Source organism: Oryctolagus cuniculus, chromosome 16 (genome assembly GCF_964237555.1).
Source record: "Oryctolagus cuniculus chromosome 16, mOryCun1.1, whole genome shotgun sequence".
Lineage (NCBI taxonomy): Eukaryota > Metazoa > Chordata > Mammalia > Lagomorpha > Leporidae > Oryctolagus > Oryctolagus cuniculus.
This window is the reverse complement of record NC_091447.1, coordinates 69,284,817-69,311,003: the sequence shown is the minus strand read 5'-3', so window position 1 is coordinate 69,311,003 and position 26,187 is coordinate 69,284,817. Positions and strand designations below refer to the sequence as shown.

General features: G+C 41.3%; 1 protein-coding gene across 1 annotated transcript; it reads left to right on the top strand.

Moving 5' to 3' along the window:
* The first annotated feature begins 2,103 nt into the window (after window positions 1-2,103).
* Window positions 2,104-17,801, top strand: LOC100338629 (vomeronasal type-2 receptor 116-like). The gene is made up of 6 exons (XM_070059356.1): window positions 2,104-2,264; window positions 6,152-6,443; window positions 8,226-9,032; window positions 13,126-13,353; window positions 13,660-13,783; window positions 16,897-17,801. The coding sequence occupies exons 1-6, from the start codon at window positions 2,104-2,106 to the stop codon at window positions 17,799-17,801; spliced, it is 2,517 nt and encodes an 838-aa protein (XP_069915457.1).
* Window positions 17,802-26,187: the final 8,386 nt, after the last annotated feature.

The window sequence follows — 26,187 nt, the reverse complement described above, 5'->3', positions numbered from 1 at the left end:
GTTACCCCAAGTATTGTGCCTACAATATGCTATCATTAGAATATTTTATATAGAATTTAAAGCTCCAGCTCAGACAAGGATGACAGCTTGCTAAAAACATTATCAGGCATACCTGTTGCCTGAATCATTGCCATGTTAGAGAGATATTGGATGAAGTCCAGGAGGCATGAGGCTCATCTGTCCACCTCCACAAATTCTAGACCCTTCATCTCTCAGTTACATGGTGGCCCTTGGAAGTAGGCCCCTTCCCCACCACTGTTGCTACCTACCATTCAAAGATTCCTCTAGAATTCCCCAAAATATCACATTCTTACCCACTACCTACCTGACCCCTTTTTCTTCCTGATCTGATGAAACTGTCAACCATGTGTCTTCTGTTCTATGACATGTTATTTCTTCAATTTCTAATTCTTCATGCATTTATTAAGTACTTTTCTCCTTTCTTTTTAAGTTGGTGTGTGAGTCTTGTAGAATGGAGGCTTATTTGTGAATTAGTGTAATTGGTTGCTACAAGATATATCATAGGTAAGGGGTACAACCTTGAAGAGCATGATCATGATGGGGAAACTAAACTCAATAAATTTAAGCAAGGAAGTGAAAGATATACAAACTAAAATCTTCATAAGATAAATGGATATACACACAAATAAATGCAAAGAAATATGATATTGTGTATTATAAGTATTAATAGTCTTCAAATATACATAATATCAAAAGGCATATAATAACTTAGTGCAAATCCTGTCAAAATCCCCATGTCATTATTCACAGAAGTAGAAAAGAACAAAGGTTACCAAGGCTGGGAGTTTCAATGCTCAGGAGAAGTTAGAGGAATAAAATTTCATTTAGACAAGACCAATGAGTTCAAGTGATGTGTTGCACATCATGGGGAGCCTGGGAACAGCATGCAGTTTACTTGCAAAAATGCTGAGGCACTTGACTTTAATGTGGTCAACCTAAAAAAATGAAGAGGATGTGAGGTAAAACACATGGCAAAGAGCCAGATGAATGCATCCACAATGTGTACAGCTATCAACACATTCACTCAGATCCATAAATCTAGAGGATTTAAAGTTAACAATTAAACAGGTAAGGAGATTATTAATTAAAAAGGTAGAGGAATCTGGTTGAGAATGTTTCCTGTAAAAAGTGAGAGAAAATAGACAGCCTTAGAAATCCATGTTTGATACAGAACAGAATTCCTTTCACTTGTCACATGGAAACCATACCAATGCTAAAGGCTTGTTAAATGGGGAGAACCTCAGGGAAGTGGGTAACTGGATTAATTGTGTGGAGGGCTATACATGGTGAGAGAATTGGTACCCTTTTCTGAATATGCCTGCTCATTCTTAATCACGAAGCCAATGTTCTCAGCAGAGTTTTGCAAACTTGAGAATGATATTAGACACAGCAATGAAGAGACTGGGTGGGGAGCACAGAGTCATCAATGATAGACATCAGCCCTTGACTTCTTTCCAACTCATATGTGGAATGATGCAACTGGACGTTTTGTTGATCCTAGCAGCAACTCTTTCTAAACTTGCCAAACACACCAAGAAGTCCACTGGAGTAACACTTAGCCCTTTGTGCACTGTCCAATCATTAGGTGGTCCCCAGTGCCTTGTTGGACCATGATGAAATCATACAAGGAGGAGAGGAATGAGAGTCCAAAACATGTTTTTCCAACGTGTTTTCCCCTAGAATGGAGGGTAACAGGTGCAGAGCCCCAGGGCAGGATGATTCCTTGAGTTTCTGTATGGGACACAGTGAAGCAAAGAAAAGGCTGAGCTGCCAGTGCTGTGCTGATCACATGGACACCAATGTCTCACTGCATGGATTTCTTTAGAAATGACTCCCTGTAGTTTCCAGTTGTGCCCCTTTCTGACTCACTAGACTGGCAGACAGCAATACTAGGATTCAGCAGTGCCCTGCACAGAGAGCAGTTCTCTGCAGGGGATTGAGCCTGCCAACACCTGCCAGCTCCTTGTTCCTTAATCTCAGCTGACATTTTGGGCTTCGTCTCTGAATTGTGAAAACCCTGGCAAGATGTTGTCTGTGAGTGTTCTGTGCCTACTCCTGCACACTATACACACTTCACAGGGAATGACCCACAGGGATTGCAATAATTACCTTAAGCCAAGTATCAACCAAGATGGAGACCTGATCCTGGGTGGTTTTTTCCCTCTCTACTACCCAGAACCAGAAAGCAAAAAGGTCCAGATGTCTTTTTTACATCGTCCCCAGTATAAAACTGTTGTATCTTGGTAAGTTCAAGATTGTGTGTATGCATTAAGTGTGGCTACCATTGAATGTGAGTGTGTGTTACTACTGTGTTTAATCCTTTCTGAGAATGCTAGAAGGTATGAAGAAAGTGCCAAAATGCCAATAAAGGAAGTTGCAGGTTCACTCCATTCTTGTACCTTCCATGCCTTGCTGTTCATTTTTCTATTTGCTTCTTGGTCCTTCAGGGACAGAGAAGTGACATCAATGATTATCTGCCCACTCCATTGGCTTAGATCTCTCAAATACAGCCCTCAGCATCTTGGAATGAGGCAGAATGTGGGGACTCCAATCCTACCTGCATGCATGGAGTGGGCACAGGTGTCCTGAGGCACTGAGACCCTGGTCTGTGGTCAGTGTTAAGATTAAGGGGTCACTCTGATTTCCAGTGCTGAAAAGAGCATTGTCACTATTGTACCCAATAGTGAATCCATGTGTATCTAAGATGTGCCACCATAAACAGACTTTGTCCCACCGCACATCATTAACTGAGCCCCTTCAGACTGCAGGCTTGAGTCCCTGAATGTAGCAAGATTAAAGGGATTTATCTTCCCCAAGACTTTCACTTGGATCCTGAAGGTTTTTCTCCAGGAACCACACAGAAACTGCATTAATTCTGGGCTTGACGCACCTGTGCAGCATGTGTTTTAGTAACTGTTAACATGGATGCCTGAAGAGGATTAGAAACAAGACATCCTGTCTCTGCACCCTTGTTGGTGGTGACAGTGGAGTGTGCTTCTGACTCACTGCAGAGAACCACATGCTCATGTGTTCAGAAGAGAGTGAGGCAGAGAGATGTTGGTTTAAATGGAGCATGTCTGTTCTTATCAGCACTTTTGGAATTTAATGCTTATCAACTCAGCAGGTTGCCATGCACTATGGGCAACTGCTAATGGGCTGGCGACCTCTGAGGCACAGTGTTAAAACATGTAGTCTCTCCTAGTCGGTGCCTTCACAGTGTTCTGTCCCTTCTCAATGTTTCATTAAATTTCTTTGTGCATTTTTAATTTCTATATTATTAGCGAAAATGCCTAATGGGATATTTATGGTAAACACTTTATGCATGTGAATCTTCTGGTTATGTGGCAGCTACTGATCATTTGTACTCTGTCAGATTTAGGGAGATAGGATGTGATTTTCTAAAGGTGAATTAATCTCTCATCTCAGGGACTCTGTGTGGGAGACAGTGAGGAGCTGCCTTGTTCATGATCTCAGGGTGAAAGGTCAGCCCATGCCACAAACTGGAGGCCAGGCTTTGCTCTCTGCCTTCTCTTCCCCAGGTAGAAAAGTGTCTGGCCACCCTAATTTGTGCAGGCCTTTAGCCCTCATGTGCTTGCCACACTCTAAAATTGCATTTGCTTCAATCTCCTTTAGTTAATATGGGCTCAGATGATTAATTTTTTGTGAAGTTTGACTTCAAGCTCCAGCTTCAATACTGTGATTGAACTTCCTTAAAGCTGATGGAAGTTATGTTGTTATTTGCCTGACAGGAGTTATTTTATGTGCATATCCCACATTTGTTTACCCAATATTTGGCCTTTGATTTGGCATTAATTTTGTGTGGCTGTAATACTCTAATGATCAGTTTTATTTAATAAACTGCATATTTCTCTGAGATGCTGGGGGTACATCATTAAATAATGAGATAAAGTCTTTTATCAAGATTTTTAAAAGAGTTACCAAATCATTGTTGATAAACATGTAGATGTTTATCACCTGCTCACAAATCCCTAACTCCTTTTCAGTGTCTCCACATCCTTCATTCCTTCTCCCCTACTGCGTACCACCCCTCTGTCTTGTGTCTCTGAGGGTCAGCCTATTACGGCCCCCTCATGTGAATTGATTCATATCCTTTGTGGTCTTTTGTGACTGACAAATTGCAGTGCACCATGTTTCCTGTTTTATTCATGTTGTGGCTTGCAGCAACATTTAGTATACATTTCTCAAAATATCTTTTTTAAGATTAATTTTATTTATTTGAGAGTCAGAGTTACTCAGAGAGAGGAGAGGCAGACAGTGAGAGAGGTCTTCCATCCACTGTTTCACTCCCCAATTGGCCACAATGGCCGGAGCTGCACCCAGCTGAAGCCAGGAGCAAGCAGCTTCTTTCCGATCTTCCCACATGGGAGCAGGAGCCAAAGATTTAGGCCATCTTCTATTGCTTTCCCAGGCTATAGCAGAGAGCTGGATCAGAAGTGGAGCGGCCAGGACTTGAATCAGTGCCCCTATGGGATGCTGGCATTGCAAGTGGCAGCTTTACCTGCTATGCCACAGTGCTGGCACCCAAAATATCATAATATCTAAGTCTGCCTTGGTGTCAGACATTCCTGTTTACTCAAAATAGTAACTCAGCATGCCAGGTCCTGAAATTAACAACTGACAACTTTGCCTTCAGCAAAAAAGAATTAAGCTAGTCAACTTTCAGCTGACAGCAAGTGTTATAAATAACCCAAGGTGAATGTAGTGTGCTCTTCACAGTGAAAAATTATTCTACTAAGGCCAAAAGATTAACAGAAAATGTTTATTCAATGAATTTATTTTGTAATTCAAACAAATAAATTTAAGCTATGGACACATGCCACTAGCATAAATTCTGTGCCAGGTCAACCTCAATTTTAAGAACTCCTCTATGTGATCTGAAAATCTCCTCAGATTAAGTGTGTATAGAATGTTGACTTATCAATAAGACAAAATTCAATTTCAAACTCCACAACATGTACAACACTGTGTGACCCAATAATTGGCAATCAGCAAAAATAAAGCACTGCCAATTAGAAACTTTTTGAATATGTATTATAATATTGAGGAAATGAAGAAATGACAAACTATTAGTTAAGCCCAACACAGAAACATAATATTCAGTGCAAAGCAACTAAAGGAATGATTGGATGAATATATTAAGTCCCATGCAACTTATTAACAGGTATGAATATTCTTAGCATTCAAATTCTGGAAGAAATGTAGTAAGTTATAAAAGTTCAAAAGAATTCCAAGGGAAGAAGAAAAAAAGAAACCCATAGTGAGAAAATAGACCATCCAATTTCTCATACACATGAAATGTGAGAGCTCTTAAATTCTAAGAAACTATTTTCACTCAAGATATATGCTGTAATTATAGAGTAAATTGAAATTATGTTATAGCAAAGATGAATAGAAAAAAGAGAAAGGAAGGAGGAAGAATTGAAGGAGAGAAGTGTGGTTATCTTCTTAGGACTGTATCTGGAATATATACAATCATATATCTTTGTATTAGTAACAAGTTTTTAAGAAGATATATAGAAAAAAGGATTGAACATACAAGTGTAAAATATGAAATGAAAAATATGAATTCAATAGAGAAAAAAATGGAAACTAAGGAAACATCCTAAATTATCTGAGTTCAGGAGAAAAATGTTTACATTTCAAGGAAAACAAAATGTTAAATCTGATTTGAGCAAAGCAAAACATTAGAATAGGAAATTAAAACAAGGACCAGGGACAAATGGCTCAGATGGACCTGGCCGAGGAGGAGAATGTTCTAAAACTTTAAACAACTGATGAGTCAGGTGGCATTCAGCCTACTCCAGAAATTACTGGAAACAGAAATGCTTGCTCCTGGGTGTTGTCGTTAGGTTGGAATGCATTGAAGCTTTCCTGAAGGGTTCATGAAGGTGAGTGTGATCATGGGCACAGTTTGCTTCAGAGGAGTCCAAGGGCCATTCTACAATCTTCTAGAGCCCTTGAAACCTCATTCGCATCTCCTTCTTTTTCCAAAGCTGAGGCACAACTGAGTGGAAGCCTGAGTCTGACCACTTCTGCTTCAGGGTGTGGCTGTGTTGTTGCTCTGAATTCCATGGTCTCACCCTCTCCTGGATGCTGCCCCTCTCTTTAGGTGGCTGTGGAAGAACTACCAATATGTGCTGGCCTTCCGTTTTGCCATCCAGGAGATCAATAAGGACTCCCAGCTCCTCCCCAACCTGACCCTTGGTTTCAAATTCTTCAATGCCTTTGCCAGTGAACAGTACACCTTACTGAGCATAGTATATTGGTTGATTGGGATTAATGTGCCTTTCCCTAACTACACCTGCCATACACAAGGGAGACACGTTGCTGTCATTGCTGGAACTACATCAGCATTGTCTGTTGAGTTTGGAACGCTTTTGGAGCTCTACAAAAACCCACAGGTAAATGAGCTGTGAATCTGGAGGGCAATAGTTAAATTTCCTCCAACACCATTCTCTCACCTCTGAAAAATGGAAATGGGGCAGCCGAGTATACATACCACACCATGGTATAGGAGAGATCCCATGGATTTCCTAAGGATGTGAGATTATTAACAGGGGAAGGAGAAGGGAGAAAGGGAAATAGCAGGGCCTGTTGACAGCCTTCTTAAGATTCCTGTCTAGGGCCTGTGTAACCATCTCCCACCTGCTGGAAGCATAGGCTGTCTAATAGTCTCACCTCTACACTTCATAATGTCCACAGCACACAGATGTTCCCCATCCAAGGACAGCACCATCTCAGGTGGCATCCAGAGACCTAGGACAGTTGGATATAGGGAATGCATCTGGGTCCCCTTTGGGAAAACAATGAGGGTAACAGACAGTGAAAAATATTTTTTAAAGACTTCTATATTTGTTTATCTAAAAGGCAAAGCAATGGAGAAAGATGGAAAGTCACATACACATACACATACACATACACATACACATACACATACACATGGCATTGGAGTGGATCTCTTAACCACAGGGTCACTCCCCAGATGCCCACAACAGCTAGATCTGAGCCAGCCAGCAGCCAGCAGCCAGGATTTCCCTCCTGTTATACCACATGGTAGAAAGGGGCCTAGTACTTTTGTTATACATTGCTGACTCCTCCAGTACAACAGCAGGCAAGTAGATCAAAAGCAGATTAACCAGGACTTGAACTGGCACTTAGAAGTGGGATGCTGGTATCATCATTGGTAGGCTAACACACAGTGCCACTATGCTGGCTCCACCATGGAGTGTTGAGACTCACATCTTGTTACACTGGAGCTCAATCGATCATGTTCCCAATGCTAATTAGTCACAAGCACACAGGTTGATTTTTCTCAGGATTCCCAGTGGCCATGCCATCTACAACTGTGCATATCAGAACTGTGGACATGGGTTTATTCCAATCTTTGGGAGACAGGGAAGTAGCCAGGCAGACAAGGAGCTCTAGTATAAACAACTCAGCTGATTTGCTTACCAAATGTCTGACATGGTGTTGGGCTTAGTCTACCATTGCACATGTGTAGAACCAGGAAGTCATTCCACATGAATGCCATGACCCAGTGAGTTGAGTCATTATCACTGCCTCCCCAGGTCTGTGTCAGTATCTCAAAAATACTTCCCCAGGGACCCACTATACAAGCAACAATCAGAACATGTGCCTGTCAAACATAGGCCATATGGTGAGCAGAGGATTCTGGATTGGAAAAAATATTTTGCCCCAAATTAAAAAAGGTTGGTGATTATATTCTTGGAGACAATGCAGGTTTCCTGTGGTAATCAATGCACTCCAAATACCAAGAGATCAACACAGTAGAGATTTCTGTCTCAGAGTTATCTACAATGGTGGCTGCTGGAGGAGGTGGCTCTACTCCACCAGTCACCCTGGGCAAGGATGGGTGAAGCAACATCCAAAGTTCCTTCTTCCTCAGGCCCCACTGCAGGACATGAAGAGCATACAGATACTGACAGATTTTCTTTAAAGCTATGAAGGAGGAGTCACATTTATTCACCTAAAGCAATGGGCATGCGAAGCATGGTCTTCTCTGTGGCCAGAGTAGCAAGATTTTTCATCTGTACTGCACTCTTTCTTTTCACACAATAGTAACCTACTTAAAGTTGACCTTGGGGAGAAATTCTTTTCACTCACTTCCAAGAGAGATAACACAAATCCTACAAAAGTTTGATCATGTTTTGCTTTGCTTTCAGCTCACCTATGGCCCTTTTGATCCCATGCTAAATGATAAAGATCAGTTTCCCTCACTCTATCAGATGGCAACCAGTGACAGCTCTTTGGGCCATGGAATGATCTACTTGTTGCTGCATTTTGGCTGGACTTGGGTGGTGCTCTTTGTGTCTGATGACATGAAAGGAGAGCAGTTCCTTCAGTATTTTGAAGCAGAGATGCTCAAGAAAGGTATCTGTGTGGCCTTTACAGTTAAGCTCCCTGTCACAAAGAAGTTGTATGGGTATGGTGATCTCACTTTCATGAGTAGCATCAGAGTTTCATCTGCAAATGTGCATATACTCTATGGTGATGTAAGAGGTCTCATCAGTGTGGACATTTCAGTGCAGTCCTTTGTAACCATCGGGAAAGTGTGGATCATGACATCAAAGTGGGATCTTGTTATGTCTGAGACAAACCACATGCTGCATTCTTTGCATGGAGGCTTCTCATTTTCACCCCACAAGGAAGAAATCCCTGGCCTCAAACATTTTGTCAAGATGGCAAACCCTTCCCACTACCCAGAAGACTTTTATTTCAGTAAATTATGGCTTTTCCATCTGCACTGCTCACTTGAAGGATCATTTTGTGGACATATTGGAAGCTGCCCACCAAATACCTCCTTAGAGTTTCTTCCAGGACATATTGACTTGCTGACCATATCTGACTCCAGCTATTTAGTCTACAATGCTGTCTACACAGTGGCCCACGTCCTCCATAAAATGATTTTGGAGAAAGTAGAAATGGGATCTCCAGGAGAAGCAATACAGCCTATGATTCTTCCCTGGCAGGTAAACCTCCCCTAAAACAGAACAGAAAGTTGCCACCTGATGGAATCTAGAGATGTTGTATTGAGATACAGCATCATGACCCTGCTATCTTCTCAAGGTCAGAGAGATTAGGTACATCAGAAGTTGGGTTCTTTCCATTGGTTATTGGTATATCTGTGATTGTTGGCTTTGGCTGGAAATTTCAATCTCTATGGATTTTGAATGGTTACTTTCTGAACAGAAATGGTATCAGAAAAGTTTGTAATGTAGGCTGAAATGCTGCAACACATGAGAAAATTTGACAGATAAAAAGTTGTCATGCCATAATATTCCTTGGAATTTATACAAAGCCAAAAAAAGACATATTGACAAATTATTTTTCATTTCTATAATTTTTTCATTTGTAAAATTTAACAATTTTGACATCCTGCCACATGTACATCAAAGGTACATATTTTATATATATCCATATCTACAGTTTTTTCTTGGAATAGGGATATTAATATCACAAGGAGAGTGATTGATGACAATGTTGCTAGTACAGGAAGATAAGGGTATATGTCATATACACCGTATGCTTCAGTGAAACAACATACCAAATGCTAGGATACCGTCACAATGTTTATACTCTGTATATTAACTTCCACAAATCAGAAAAACATATGATATTTGCCTTTCTGGGCCTGGAGAACTTCGCTCAGCATAGTGATCTTCAGTTCCATGTATTTTGTTGCAAATATCGTTCAAATCTGACAGCAGTTTAATTTGATTTATAATCCTGCATAACCTGTGGCCTAAGCCCTGGATGAGATAAGATACTTTTTGTGAAAACAGAAATGGATTTCACATAATATCCTAAACATGATAGGAAATGGATGGGAAATGAAGCATGTTAGACCAACTGTCCTTACAAACTCTGCAGCAATCAGGGAGCATGGACTGTAGTCCCGTTTCTTACATATGAGACTACTGAGGATGCACATGAGCACAGGATTTGCCTGCTCAGTCAGCTGAATATTTCTGGGTTTAACCCTGGCTTACATGAATCCATTCCCCACATATAGAATGTATTTAGAAAATTCTGTTTGCATGTGCAAAGGACAAATACGCTCATAAATTTGTAGGATATATTAAATAAGGGTGATGTGTAGAAAAAGTAAAATATTTATAAAAATTAGCATCAGAACATTTAGTTCATAATCAAATTGTATTTAAGCATTAGAAGTATGTTTTATAAACTACAGTATTAGAGTCAAACCTTGGGAAAGGAAGTTAATTTTTCAAGAAGGCTTCCATAGATATAATTAATGAATTATTTGTAAATTTTGTCCTCTACATTATTTAAGAATTAAGTGGTAAGCTGTCCCTTGACAATCAGGTCATGGAATCTTTGAGTCTTTTTTTTTTTTTTGACAGGCAGAGTGGACAGTGAAAGAGAGAGACAGAAAGAAAGGTCTTCCTTTGCCATTGGTTCACCCTCCAATGGCCGCCATGGCCGGCGTGCTACAGCCGGCGCACCACGCTGATCTGATGGCAGGAGCCAGGTGCTTCTCCTGGTCTCCCATGGGGTACAGGGCCCAAGCACTTGGGCCATCCCCCACTGCACTCCCTGGCCATAGCAGAGAGCTGGACTGGAAGAGGGGCAACCGGGACAGAATCCAGTGCCCCGACCAGGACTAGAACCTGGTGTGTTGGCGCCGCAAGGCGGAGGATTAGCCTAGTGAACCACGGCACCAGCCTAGGTCATGGACTCTTGAAGACATTGATTCTAAAAGTGCCATTGTTACTTTTTACCGTGTATATCCTCTTTGTTTTGTTCTGTTGGGTTTTTTTCTCTGTTTTCTATCTCTCTCCCATTTCTCTTCTTCATACTGATAACTCTAGGTTACACAGAGTTATATTTATTTTAAGGCAATTGGGAAAATATCCCAGATAAAAATAAGAGGGGAAATAAGAGATGGAGGAGGTAGTCTATAACTATAAAACAGTTTGGTTCTGCATACAGTCATACAGACTGAGCTCTAATAGTACAGCCTAAGAACTAGTCATGGGGCTCCAAAACCATAAGAATTGGTGGTACAAATGCCATCTTCACTGTTAAAATGGTCATATTAAATGTTAAAGGCAACAGATAGATCAGTCTAAGTTTAAAAAGGATGATATAATGATAAAAGTAACATCAAGTACCTGGGAAAATAATATAATTAAAAAAGGAAGGAAAGACCAACATGGGAAGCAGTCCACACAGCAGACTCCTAGAATAACATTTGCTATAAATAACACTCTAACCTCAGAATCAACCCTAAGGCTTCCTTGTTGGGCTAAAAGGCCTGCGAGATCATTTCAGGCATGGAAAGCCAAGACATTGTGACAAAAAAATATCCTACACAGAGGATCTCTGTGAGACCTCAGAGGACAGAAAGAGTCATCAAAGAAGGAGACACTCTTCTCTGAAGGGAGGAGAGAACATCCACTTTGCTTATGGCCATGTCCAAATACCGATGGAATCTATGGTCAAAAAAAAGTCTTCCATAACCTTGGGAACCCATGGTAAGAGCCTCAGATGATCGCTGATATCATAAAAAGAGTGTTAATTATTAAAGGAACAACAGTAGTCACTGTGACTTGCTCCCCATGTAGGACCTCTGTCCCTAATGAATGTTAATATGAGAATTGACCGCAAATTCTCTCCCTAAACTATACTCTATATGTTGTGTGTGTGCCTGGGTGCAAATTGTTAAAGTCTATGCTTAGCATGGTGTTGGTCCTCTGTTTATAAAGTCATACTAAAAATGAACCATAATGAAGAAGGAGATAGGAGAGGGAAAGGGAGGTGGGATGGTAGCTGGGGGGGAGGGGAGCTATGGGGGAAAGAACCACTATATTCATAAAGTTGTATCTATGTAAAAATGCACTCATTAGCCAGTGCTGTGGCTCACTAGGCTAATCCTCTGCCTGCGACACCGGCACTCTGGGTTCTAGTCCCAGTTGGGGCGCTGGATCTACCCCAGTTGCTCCTTTTCCAGTCCAGCTCTCTGCTGTGGACTGGGAAGGCAGTGGAGGATGGCCCAAGTGCTTGGGCCCTGCACCCACATAGGAGACCAGGAGGAAGCACCTGGGTGTCCTGGCTTTGGAGGGGCACAGCATGCTGGCCATAGCGGTCAATTGGGGGGTGAATTAATGGATAGGAAGACTTTCTCTCTGTCTCTCTCTCTCACTGTCTAACTCTGCTTGTCAAAAAAATGCATTCATTAAATAAAAATTAAAAAACTAAAAACACAATTAAGTGATAGTTGTTTAAAAATAACAACTTAGTTGTATCCCAGTACAGATGTGTTGTGATCTAGAAGGTTCAAGGTTAACACATACTATAAAAGCATAATAAGCTTTCATAGATTTGAAATTTTGTCTTTGGTCATACCATACTATCTGATATGTCAAAGATAGTCACAGTCATCACAATAAGTGACCCAAAGCCAAGGAGAGAAAGAACACCATGTTGTGTCATGTTCAACCAGTGTTAAGGTATAAGTATACCTTAAAAGGTATAATGTATATTGCTGATATACATAATATACATATCTTATAGATATGGACTTCTGAGGTATTACAGTGGCTTTGAGTCTCTTGATGGAAAATATATCTTATGAAACAATCATGAATTAATCTCTAATTTTTCCCCAACCAAAATACACTAATCATCAAATATTTTGAACCTTATGAAGAACTTATGTAGATACACACCTATAATATTCATAACAGCTATCAAGTTATTTCAGTAGCCATCCATGTGCTGCCCAACTGGTAACAGTAGAGTTAGCTTCCATAAAGCCCCAACCAATCTTTCATGGCCAAAGCTTCAATAGAGTCTGTGCTCCAGTAAACCTCTGGACCACTAACTTTTCTGATTGGGGACAATCACTCTTTGATGTTTTGTTGAGGGAGCAGAGGAATACCTTAACCCGGGAGATGTTTAAGCATCCAAAGAAAATTAATGTTCTACCAAATGGAAAAGCTGAATGCAAAAGACAACAAAGAGGGCTTGTTTAGAGCATCTGACTTCCTGCAACTAATTTGGATGTGCTGTCTATTTCCAATTATGCCTGTCCTCCAGCTCCATCAATTTCTGAGGAAAATCCAATTTACAAACAGCGCTGGAGATAAAGTATCCTTCCATGAAACAAGAAACCACATGGCACATTATGATATCCAGAACGTTGTGAATTTTCCTAGTGGTCTTCGTTTGCTTATTAAAATTGGAGAGTTTTCCTCCAAGAGTCCACATGAACAAAGCTTACTTGTCAATGAAGAGATGATAGAATGGCCTGTTGCATTCAAAGTGGTATGATTCTCTTTTGATACGAGATACCCACAGAGAGATCTGCCAATAATCTTGTGAAGAGGTTAAGTGTGAAGTGATCAGGTTCTTTTGTAATACATGGGAAATAGGTTGGGGAAACAGAAATGGCAATCGTAGGAATGCTGAAATGGATGTCTAGGTATTAGTCAAAGGTACAGGAGGAGGGGATATAGTCGTGACCTTCAATTGAAGGCCAAGGTGTTATGTAGTGAGGAGGGATCTACTGACACCCTTCACGGTGGCTGATAACATACCAAACCATGACCAGTGCTTCTCTTTTTTCTTCAGACCCCTCAATCTGTGTGTAGCCAGAGCTGTGGTCCAGGATTCAGGAAAATGTCACAGGAAGGAAGACCTATCTGCTGCTATACTTGTGTTTTGTGTCCAGAGAAAGAAATTGCCAATCAGACAGGTAGAAAATTTCCAATCCATATCTCTACTGTCCTAGTTATTTCTCCACAAAAGAGAAACCAAAGAGATTTGCAGTTAGTTCCTAGTGCATCATTGTTCTCTATGCACACATTTACTCATTCATTCAATATATCCATTTATGATCACTAAAGATAATTTATGTTTAAGTTCTTCTCTGGTGATGCTCATTCTAGTAACGTCAACTGTAGCACTGATTCTAAAAGATATCACACCATGTTAGATAAGTCATCATCTGAGATTTGCAGGTGGAACTTGCTATATTTCCAACTGAGAAATGTAGGATGTATAATCATCAAGGCTTTCTATTGGTGCCTGTAAACCTTGAAACCAATTCATCTTACAAACACATGATAAGCACAGAGCTAGTGCTTGTATGTCATCATGGAAATACTGTATTCCTCCCTGCACTGTCTTTAATATTTTCCATGGAATTAAGGATGTCTAGTACCACAGGTACATTTAGATTTATAGAATTTATTAAAGGAAAGAGTCAAGGTGAAGTATGAATATCACATCCTACTAAAATATACAGTTTGGTATGCTCATAAAAACTTTTGAACAAGACAAACATAAAAATAATTACCTATCAAAATACATGTACCAGGCCGGTGCCATGGCTCAATAGGCTAATCCTCCACCTAGCGGCACCAGCACACCGGGTTCTAGTCCCGGTCGGGGTGCCAGATTCTGTCCCGGTTGCCCCTCTTCCAGGCCAGCTCTCTGCTATGGCCCAAAAGTGCAGTGGAGGATGGCCCAAGTGCTTGGGCCCTGCACACCATGGGAGACCAGGAGAAGCACCTGGCTCCTGCCTTTGGATCAGCGTGGTGCACCGGCCACAGCGCGCCAGCTGTGGCGGCCATTGGAGGGTGAACCAACGGCAAAAGGAAGACCTTTCTCTCTATCTCTCTCTCTCACACACACTCTCCACTCTGCCTGCAAAAAAAAAAAAAATGTACCAAGAATGTAAAAAATATGCTATATCTCACTGAGAAATACTTCCATTTTTTTAAAATATGGGAAATAGACCTTGTAATGATTTGATTTCCTCCAAAAAGGCTTCTCAATTCCTATTGTGTTAGCATTAGCAACCATTTGGTTTTAATCATTTCCTAGAGGAAATAAATAGTTTTGGCCATGAAGAAGATAACAGAACAAAGAGCTAATCTGTGCACAAAGGTTTTGCAAAAATTCAATAACAAATAAAAAGAATTTAAAAACATATGCTGGAAGCATGTTGTACAACAATACTTTCTTGTATGTACAAACACTGTAGAAAGTATCTAAGATTGAAGCCAGAGCACCTGGTGTCCCCAAGAAGAGAAATGGGTACTTCAAGATAAGAATTCCAGGAAGATTGACTCTAAATTACATTAGGATCTTGTATGGTTGAAGAAGTGTCATCTAAAAAGCTAAATCAAACCCTCATAACAAGTGTAGCTAAACCCCAATACCATCTTCTGTATTTAACTGAAACAGAGATATGCCCATTCATTGACTTGTCTCTATGACTTATTTCTTGCTGCATTGGCAAGAAAATGTTATTTCAATAAATAGAGAAAACGTGGTATCCAGAGCTGAATTTTTTTTTTTTGACAGGCAGAGTGGACAGTGAGAGAGAGAGACAGAGAGAAAGGTCTTCCTTTTGCCGTTGGTTCACCCTCCAATGGCCGCCGCTGCAGCCGGCGCACCGCGCTGATCCGATGGCAGGAGCCAGGATCCAGGTGCTTTTCCTGGTCTCCCATGGGGTGCAGGGCCCAAGCACCTGGGCCATCCTCCACTGCACTCCCTGGCCATAGCAGAGAGCTGGCCTGGAAGAGGGGCAACCGGGACAGAATCCGGCACCCCAACCGGGACTAGAACCCGGTGTGCCGGCGCCGCAAGGTGGAGGATTAGCCTATTGAGCCACGGCGCCGGCTCCAGAGCTGAATTTGTTCCCCACCTTCCACAAGAACAATGGGGTAACAAGTTATGATTTCATAGAATGAGTGAAAAGTTCCAATACAAAATAAAAAATTTCTCAGAGTTTCAGAATGATATACTGCTATAAATGATCTGTGATTTCTTTACATTTAGCATGTATAAGTGAAACAGGCACTTTTATTTGGGTATTATTTATATCCATTTCCTACAATTCCCACTGATCTATAGTCTTATTACTTTTTACTTTTTGAACTCTTGATTCAGTGGAGTTTTAAGACTTTGACTTAATGTAAATTAAAAATATGCTATTTCAAAAATTAAAAAAGGAAGGAATGAAGGAAGGAAGAAAAAGGAAGGAAAGAAGAAGGGAAAAGAGAAAAAAGAAAGGAAGGGAGGTGGAATGGAGGAATAAATCATCTTAAAATTGTACCAGTGAATGGAATGGAATCTCTTCTGCTTCTATTAATATCACATTAACATGAGAATTGATGAGAATTGTATTATACTAATTATCATGCACTTGCTATGACCCTGAGAATGCAATGTATTAATTCATTTTGAAATTTATATTATATACTAACTTGAAAAATATCTAATTTCTCCATCAATAACTGGGTAAAATATCAATTACATCCAAATTTCTTTATTTTCAGAACACCTCTATTCAAATCCAAATGTTGTTTATTCAATAAAATGCACCTTAAGTTTCCATTAAAAATTGACAAAAGGATTCCCAAGGAAATGAAAATATAAAATGAGGAAAGATTGTTCTGCCAGATATCAAGTTAATAACTGTAGTATTGATGGCCGTAAGATTATCTTAGGAGTTTGGGGTTGTTTATTTCTGTGTCTGAGCTACAGAGATACAGGATGTGACATGAGGCTGACTTAGGGGATAGAACAGAGAAAGGCTGGGAAGCATCCATGCCCATGGGAACAGGACTGTGTCACAGGATAAGTCAACCTAGCCCCCATATGCTGAAGGTGTTGTTTGAATGAGTTTGTTCCAATCTGCAGATGGGCATCCTCCCTGGACAGCAATGCAGAAACTTGATCAGGTGTACCCTGCTATATATCACAAGCTCCCAGCAGCATTGCAGTTGACCATTTTCCACAACAGGAAGAAATCCAGAATTTCTACAAAGTAAACCTTCAGTTTTTCTCCTCCCTCAGATGCAAAGCAGTGCATCCCATGTGAAGATCATGAATACCCAAACCAGGATAGAAGTCGCTGCCTCCCTAAGTTGATGACATTCTTGGCCTTTGAGGAATCTCTGGGGATGGCTCTGGCCTGCATGGCTCTGTGCTTCTCTGTCCTCACAGCTGCGGTCCTCTGGGTCTTTGTGAAGCACCAAGACACTCCCATAGTCAAGGCCAATAACAGGACCCTCAGCTACATCCTGCTCATCACCCTCCTCCTGTGCTTCCTCTGCTCCTTACTCTTCATTGGCCGTCCCAACACAGCCACCTGCCTCCTCCGGCAAATAGCATTTGGCCTTGTGTTCACAGTGGCTGTTTCCACTGTGCTGGCCAAGACCATCACTGTGATTCTGGCCTTCAAGGTTACAAAACCTGGCAGAACTGTCAGGCGATTGTTGATATCAGGAGTTTCTAACTCTGTCATTCCCATCTGCTTCCTCCTCCAACTGATTCTCTGTAGCATCTGGCTGGGAATCTCTCCTCCCTTCATTGAGTTAGATACACACTCTGAGCCTGGCCACATCATCCTGGTGTGCAATAAGGGTTCGGTCACTGCCTTCTACTGTGTCCTGGGCTACCTGGGTTCCATGGCCCTGGCCAGCTTCACTGTGGCTTTTCTAGCCAGGAATCTGCCTGACACTTTCAATGAAGCTAAGTTCCTTACATTCAGCATGCTGGTGTTCTGCAGTGTCTGGGTGACCTTCCTTCCTGTCTACCACAGCACCAAGGGGAAGGTCATGGTGGCTGTGGAGGTCTTCTCCATCTTGGCCTCCAGTGCGGGGCTCCTGGGCTGCATCTTTGTCCCCAAGTGCTATGTTATTCTCATAAGACCTGAGATGAACTCTTTGAAAGGCTTAAAGAATAAAAGCAAGTTCTAAAGGATTCTAAAATTTTTCCACTTGTTTTGCTATCACATATTCAGAGTTTAGAACCATGAATCCAGACTGAAGTAGCAATCCAGAAATAATGAAGAAACTAAAGTTGATTTTTTTCCTTTAAAAACTATTTATGTATTGGACATACAGCCTAGCAGTCTGAGTGCATGGCATCAATTTCTGGCTCTGGCTTTGGCTCCTGACCTGGACTTCTGATTCCTGGGGACCCTGGAAGGCAGTGGTGAATCTTCACGTAACTTGGTCCTGTCCAACCATATGAAAATCTAGGGTCTGACTGACTGTTGTTGGTTGTAGCCTCATCCCAGGCACAGGCATAGGGGGTGTAGAGATGTGAGGCATTGAATGGGAGGTCTCTCTGTCTCTGTCACTAACCTTCTGTTTCTCTCCCTCTCAGAGTTAGTAATGGGAGTTTAGAGAAAATTTTTATATCGAGTAAAAATAAATTATGGTGTAAATGCCCATCAAGGCTACAACAACAATGCTATTTTATATTAAAAGGCTATCACTGAAATAGTTGAGATGAATTAATTTCTATTTATTTATCAGTGTATAGACAATGTAAGTGCTCATATATGTGAGGACATCTAATTAAACATGCTTTGCATTCTGTTTGCCCTGGCTACTGAATGCTTGTCATTTCTTTGTTGACATTGTGATTTTTTTTTTTTTTTTATGTTGTACTGATATTTTTTTTTTTTTTATCTTTTATTTAATGAATATAAATTTCCAAAGTACGACTCATGGGTTACAATGGCTTCCCCCCCCATACCGTCCCTCCCACCAACAACCCTCCCCTTTCCCACTCCCTCTCCCCTTCCATTCACATCAAGATTCATTTTCGATTATCTTAATATACAGAAGATCAGCTTAGTATACCTTAAGTAAGTATTTCAACAGTTTGCTCCCACACAGAAACATAAAGTGAAAAATAATAGATGATTTTTTTAAAATGATGATGAAATCAGATCAGACCTATTGTCATGTTTAATCCCAGTGAGAGTCAAGTTGGGAATTGAAAATTTCTTTCTTTTTTTTTTTTTTTTTTTTTTTTACAGAAGATCAGTTTAGTGTACATTAAGTAAAGATTTCAGTCGTTTGCACCCCCATAGAAACACAAAGTGAAATATACTGTTTGAGTACTCGTTATAGCATTAAGCCTCAGTGTACAGCACGTTAAGGACCGAGATCCTACATGAGGAGTAAGTGCACAGTGACTCCTGTTGTTGACTTTACCAATTGACACTCCTGTTTATGGCATCAGTAATTTCCCTATGCACCAGTTATGAGTTTCCAAGGCTATGGAAGCCCCTTGAGTTCTCCGACTCTTATCTTGTTTAGACACGGTCATAGTCAAAGTGGAGGTTCTCTCCTCCCTTCAGAGAAAGGCACCTCCCTCTTTGAAGACCTGTTCTTTCCACTGGGATCTCACTCACAGAGATCTTTTTGCCAGAGTGTCTTGGCTTTCCATGCCTGAAATACTCTCATGGGCTTTTCAGCCAGATCCGAGTGCCTTTAGGGCTGATTCTGAGGCCAGAGTGCTATTTAGGACATCCGCCATTCTATGAGTCTGCTGAGTATCTCACTTCCCATGTTGGATCACTCTCCCCTTTATTTATTCTATCGGTTGGTGTTAGCAGATACTAGACTTGTTTATGTGCTCCCTTTGACTCTTAGTCCTTTCATTATGATCAATTATGAACTGAAATTGATCACTTGGAGTAGTGAGATGGCATTGGCACATGCCACCTTGATGGGATTGAATTGGAATCCCCTGGTATGTTTCCAACTCTACCAATTGGGGCAAGTCAGCCCGAGCATGTCCCAAATTATACATCTCTTCCCTCTCTTATTCCCGCTCTTATGTTTAACAGGGATCACATTTCGGTTAATTTTCAACACTTAAGAATAACTGTGTGATAATTACAGAATTAAACCAGTCATATTAAGTAGAACAGACAAAAAAAAATACTATGAGGGATAATGTATTAAGTTGTCCATTAGCAGTCAGAGCTATGCTGATCAAGTCACCATTTCTCATAGTGTCCATTTCACTTCAGGAGGTTTCCTTTTTGGTGTTGAGTCAGTTGTCACCGATCAGGGAGAACATATGGTATTTGTCCCTTTGGGACTGGCTTACTTCACTCAGCATGATGTGTTCCAGATTCCTCCATTTTGTTGCAAATGACTGGATTTCATTGTTTCTTACTGCGGTATAGTACTCTAAAGAATACGGGAGGTGATTGGTCATGCAGTGTTCCTCTGTTGAGATACTGTGTTGTCCAAAAATATCTTAATAAATACTCATTGTTGAACTATTTTGAAGTGGTGCTTTTATAACACATATATGGAATATCCACTTACACATGGCACTGAATCAGTAACTGTATGTTCTTCCGCCAATATATTGTTTTTTTTTTTTATTTTTGTCTTTGCTTTAAATTTTCTTTTTCCAATTGCACATGGGACACAATGCTGTTTGGATTAACGTGAAATTCTCATAGCTAAGATGAACCAATTTTAAACTGGACAAGTCAAAAGCATTTAAGTGCATGCATATTCATATTGAACATTCAGATTATGCACAGTATGTTCACACATTCAGGCAGTAGTCTTCTCTAAGTGGATTGAAGGGTTTTCATCACCCTATAAAAATTTCTTTATGTAATAAGAAGTCACTTTCAAACTCATATCATGCAACCAATCATCTCCATATGTTTCTATGAATTCACATTTTATGAATAATTCTGACAAGTGGCAACAGTCAATATGTGGCTTAGGAGTCTTGGTTCAAACCCATACACATTGCACCATCATCACTTATTCCTTTTTCAAACTGTATAATTTTCCATCTCACAGATTTTTACCATTCTTTTTTGCAATTTTATTGTTTCATTTTTCTGCTCAACCTAATATTTTGTTATTTTTGAGATAACATAGTTTTAGTTTGCATTTGACTCAAAAGCTTAAAGCTCCACTAAATAAAGCGTTCAACAAGTACCAAGCAAGAAGACCATAGTTCTGCAGGAATATAGGCAGGGGCTATAAACAATAATCCAATGAAAAATGTTCAACTTCCCTCACATACAGCAAATTTTAAAATAGCCATAGAACATTCATAGTGTAGTAGTGTGTAGTTATTAATAATTTGTTCAACAAAGTTTAAAACAAAGGCAAAATACTATATTTGCAGCCAAAATGATATAAACAGACATATTTCTTTCCTTTATTTTTCTTCACAACCAAAATGAATTTTTTCTTAGATTTCCCCAGAACCCTTTTATTTAAGGTATCTAAACTTGACACATTTCATAAAAACAACTTTAGGAATGTTATGATTTTTCCCACGCTACCTGTCCTTGCACCTACACTTCTACTCTTCTTCCTCCTTCCTCTCCTATTCCCATTCTTATTTTACACTAAGATTTATTTTCAATTAACTTTATACACCTAAAATTAATTCTATATTAAGTAAGAGTTCAACAAATAGTATGAAAAAACAAACTGTTCCTCAACAATTGACACAAGGGCTGTCCAAAGTTATCGGATATCAAATTGCTATTTTAAATTTTCATCTTGTGACTATTTTAAAAATGCTAGCTACCACATTTAAGGGAGAATCTGTGTTATTTGTCTTTCTGTCTACCATATTTATTTTATCCAACAGCCCACAGCAGGACATTCATTTTTTTACACCTTGTTACAGGTATAAACTGGTCCTCCATAAAGTCTTCCATAGCGGCTTTATCAGCTTACATTCCCACCAACAGTGCATTAGGGTATGTTTTTCCCCACATCCTCACCAGCATTTCTTATATTTGAAAGTCAGATTACACAGAGAGAGGAGAGACAGAGAGAGAGAAAGGTCTTCCATCTACTGGTTCACTCACCAGTTGGCTGCAATGGCCAGAGCTGCATGGATCCAAAGCCATGAGCCAGGAGCTTCTTCTGGGTCTCCCACATGGGTGCAGGGCCCAAGGACTTGGGCCATCTTCCACTGCTTTCCCAGGCCATAGCAGAGAGCTGGATCGGAAGTGGAACAGCCAGGAGTCAAACTAGTGCCCAAGTGGGATGCCGACACTGCAGGTGGCAGCTTTATCAGCTACACCACCATGCCGACCTCAGGATTTGATTTTTGAAATCAATCTTTTCACATATTTACTGATTTACTTGCTTACTTATTTATTTAGAAAGGCATAGGGGCCGCGAACAAGAGAGACAGACCCAAAGAGCCATCTTGCATCAGCTGGTTCTTTCCACTGCTTTCCCAGACCCATCAGGAAGCAGGATTCAAAGTCTACCAGTTGGAACTCCAACCTGGCCCTCTATGGGATGTGGGCATTTCCAGAGGTGGCTTAATTCACTGGGCCACAGTACCAACACAGTTTCTACTTTAGCCTATTAAAACCAATGTCATATGCAAAATTATATATATGGAAACTTTCTAATTTTTACATACAGAAAATGCTTCCCGCATATATTTTCCCTTGGCCTGTGGCTTATCCACTGATGGGATTGTCTACTGGTGGAAGTCATTGCATTTTTCCCAGGATCCGTGGATTTCCCAATGAGTTGGTTGTCCACTGTCTTTCTCTATAAAGGACGAGCCAGAGGGCAAAGTTCCAGCATTTTCCAAGGATCCACAGGCTGTGCACATCCCACACTGAGGGCAGCCAGGCAAACCTTGTGACCATGGGAAAACCTGTATTGTTCTCATCTCCAAGCCAGCCCTCCCTAGTGAGTAGAGAAGTATTGTGAACGCAGAGTGTACACTGGTGTACTTTTTCCTTCACTGAAATTTCTCTGAGTAACTCACAGAATTTTTTCTTAAGATTTACTAATTTATTTGGAAGGCTGAGTTACTGGGTGGTGGGAGGGTAGAGAAGCCCTCCATCTGCTGGTTCACTCCAAACATGGCCACAACTTCAAACAGTATTATCTCCATGGTTTTGAGTGACAGTCAATGTCATCTACTCTTTGTTATGTGAACTTTCTTGGGATCAGAGACCAGATTGTTCTAAAACGTTTCTTAATTTATTTCAAAGAAAGAGTTACTGAGAGCAATTGTAAGAGCAAGCGAGAGACGTTCTTCTGGCCTCCCCTTCTCTCATTCACTCTCTGTCACTCTGCTATCAAATAAAAATTAACTCTAAAACACACAGCTTTTCCTTCTCATCCTCACAAACCGCTCATGCCCCAAACCTTCTGGATGTCAGTGGTGTACAGTGTAAGGCAGTTTCACCCGGAAGGGGAGGTGGAGGCAGCTGGGACCCCATCCATGGATGGCGGTCTGTGTCTTCCACTCTGCTCAAGTTTGGTTTTGCTTTTCAAGAGGAGGCTGAGAAGAACAATGATTCCTGAGACCTTTCGAAGGAAGCAAGAAGCGTATGTGATGAAGACCAAGCCGAGACCCGGCACAGGCTCCGCAATGCCGCTCAGACCAGCTGCGCCTTCCAGAGCCCGGTTACTCGAGTTACTGCCCTCTCGGGCAATGCATTCCAGCGCCGCCGGCCGAGGGGAACCTGGAAAAGCCCCAGCAGGTCTGTGCACTCAGGTGGCTGCAGGGCTCTGGGCCAGCAGCAGCGAGCGAGAGCCTTTACCCAGTTTGAATTTTGCAAATGCCTGGAAGATGACAGCACCGGCAATCCCAAGCAGATCCCCAGGTCCGGCTGGTGCTGTGGGTCTGCAGTCCAGGCCCACGCCCATGCCCACCCCTGGGCCAGCCTCGGAGATGACTTTGATGGTTCCACCCGCAGATCCAGGGGTTTCCTGGTCTTTCTACAGCCGGCAGGTAACTCCTACGGACATCCAAAGGAAGACAAGGAAAGTGAAGAAGCTGAGTAGGAGACTGGCTGAGGCCCTGAATGCAGACAAGATCATCAGAGAGGGAGAGAAGGCAGGGAGGGGAGACTGATGGGGCAGAAGCTGGAGAGAAGGAGCAGCCACGTGGTGCAGGCACTGTGGGGGCAAGGAACCCCCCCCCCAAGAAAGAGCTTTCCATGTAATGCCAGTCCCACCCTCTTCGCTGATCCTGTAATCCCCAACTGTTCTTTATGAAACTCTTTAGACTGAAACTGTGGAGTGCACCTCTTTTTATGAATGACAGGATAGGTTTCCCATGAGAAAGGAACTCTTTCAATAGTTCAGTTTTTCTTTACAGTGCCTTTTCTTTATTTTAATATCAAAGTCTACATGGATAATATAGCATGAGGGATTATATAGTATTTGATACAATTTTTTTTCTTACAATACATAATGTTCAAGGGTAAGATATCTGCTCCTATGAGATTTTCTTCATGTTATGGCCATTTGAGTCAGATTAAAACCCTGATTACTTTCCTGGTTCCTGGGTTCAGCCTTGCCCTACTTGGGCTTGGGGGCCATTTCGAGAGTGAATCAGCATATGGAAGATCTCCCTCTCTCCCCCTCTCCAATTAAATTATATATATATATATATGACTTTTTAAACAATTAGAGGTGAGAACAGGCAGCAGCCATAAAGCTCAACTTTGCCCTATTCAATGCAACCTCAATGTAAACTATTTTAACTGGTATTATCACAGTTGTTGACACGAGTGGCATTCAATGGATCTTCTTAAAAGTTCTTAAAAGAACTTACAGAATAAAGGTCCTCAAGAATTTTTTTGCAAAAAAAAATGTATTAAGGACATAGGTTATAACATGATTGTTTCATGCTGAAACAAGCTAATCAAAAATGACCAAATATTATTATACAATGTAGAGTAGGCCTAGATAACATGGTTTGACTGTATGTGTTTAGGGCCCTACTATTCATGGATAGCTTTGCAAGGATCTGGAACGGGCCATTCAGGGAATCACTTTTGTTGTTGCAGTTCCTACTATTAGATATGACTGGGAGTACTTGCTCAAATTCGCTTCCATGCATTTTGGGAGAATAATTTTACTTGCTCAGATCCCAGATTTTGTGTCTGTGCATAATTATTCCTTTCCCACTTATTTTTTCCACTCCCCTCTTACATCTCTTTCACTTTCAGTCCTTTCCCTAGCACCCCTCACCCTTTCCTCTGGGGCTATTCAGCCGGGAATACAGCAGATAAAAGGATTGTGTTGGGTCCAGGCAATTCAATGATTCAGTTTTGGGGGGAGATTTGTTGCTGGGCTCCTGACATTCCTATAATGGGAAATTTGGCATTATCTGTTGGCTTGTGAGAACCACTCTCGTCTTTCATGTTCTGAGACAACATCCCCTGGGGAAGGAGATACTTGGTTCATTGGGGCTCTGTTCATCCACTACAATGTGGGGAAAGTGATGTAGGATACTTGTACTGCAAGGAGAGGCTGCCTGCTGAGACTGATTATTCCTTGTGTTTGGGATAAGGGAAGTCTCACCGTGGGTGCAGTCATCTTATGCTGAGGGAGACCTGTGGAATTTGCATTCTGGGATCCCCTCATCTGTGATGAATGCTGCTGGCAGATGCTTCTATCAGCTCCAACTTTAACAATGGCATGAGAGGTAGTTTCCCACCATATGAAATGTTGTAGACCATGGCGGGCTACCTGTGGAGACTCTCGATTGTCTCAAAGGTGTCTAAGGTGTCACTGCTGGAAACATTAATACCTAGTCTTGGACAAAGGGAGGCAAGCTGGGACCTGCACTGAGGGACAGTGGTGTGGCATTTACTGGGTAGGGAATTGGGAGTTGCTTTTTCAGGATTTCCATCAAGTTGTGATACAGGGTATGACTTGAAACCTCCAACATGTGAACAAACCCCCATGACATAAGGGGTTAATTAGGGGACCTAAAGCTTTGGATCCTGTTTTCTCTCAGGTCTCCTATGTGACTGCAGGGGCCCAAGCACCTGAGTTATATCCTGCTGTTTCCCCAGGCTCCTTAGCAGGGAGATCTGAAGCTGAGCAGCCAGGTCTCAAACTGGCATCCAAATTGGATGCCAATGTCACAGGCAGCTATGACAATGCTGGTCCCTTCCATTTTTCAAATCTTGGGATGACAGAGGTCCCATCATCTCCAGTTCAGGGAGATGGCAGGTGGCAGGGGCGGTTATTGCATGGGGCCTCATTTACCTCTAGCCAATGAAAGCAGAAGGATCTCTAATAGCTTCTATTCTTTCTCTTGTTGTGGGGGACCAGCAGTCATTCTGGGTCTTGTCTACTTACCTGGTCTGGACTTGGTAGTCCACTGGATATGGGCTCTCCATTCTCTAGAGTTGAGGGGCAGCTGAGGAAGTCTCTTGTGATGCTACCCCCTTTCTAGTATTGCATATGACTACAGTGTTGGCTCAGATCCTCATCAACTCTTGTTTTGTAAGGATGAAAGTTTTGCTCGGACCCACTGTTTTGTATGAGGATGACAGTTGCTATCTGAGCTCCT

Excerpts from the sequence above, each read along its gene's own strand:
- LOC100338629 (XM_070059356.1), top strand. The coding sequence starts at position 2,104 with ATGACCCACAGGGATTGCAATAATTACCTTAAGCCAAGTATCAACCAA. Across the intron at positions 2,265-6,151 it reads TATAAAACTGTTGTATCTTG|GTGGCTGTGGAAGAACTACC; the intron begins GTAAGTTCAAGA and ends CCCTCTCTTTAG. Across the intron at positions 6,444-8,225 it reads AGCTCTACAAAAACCCACAG|CTCACCTATGGCCCTTTTGA; the intron begins GTAAATGAGCTG and ends CTTTGCTTTCAG.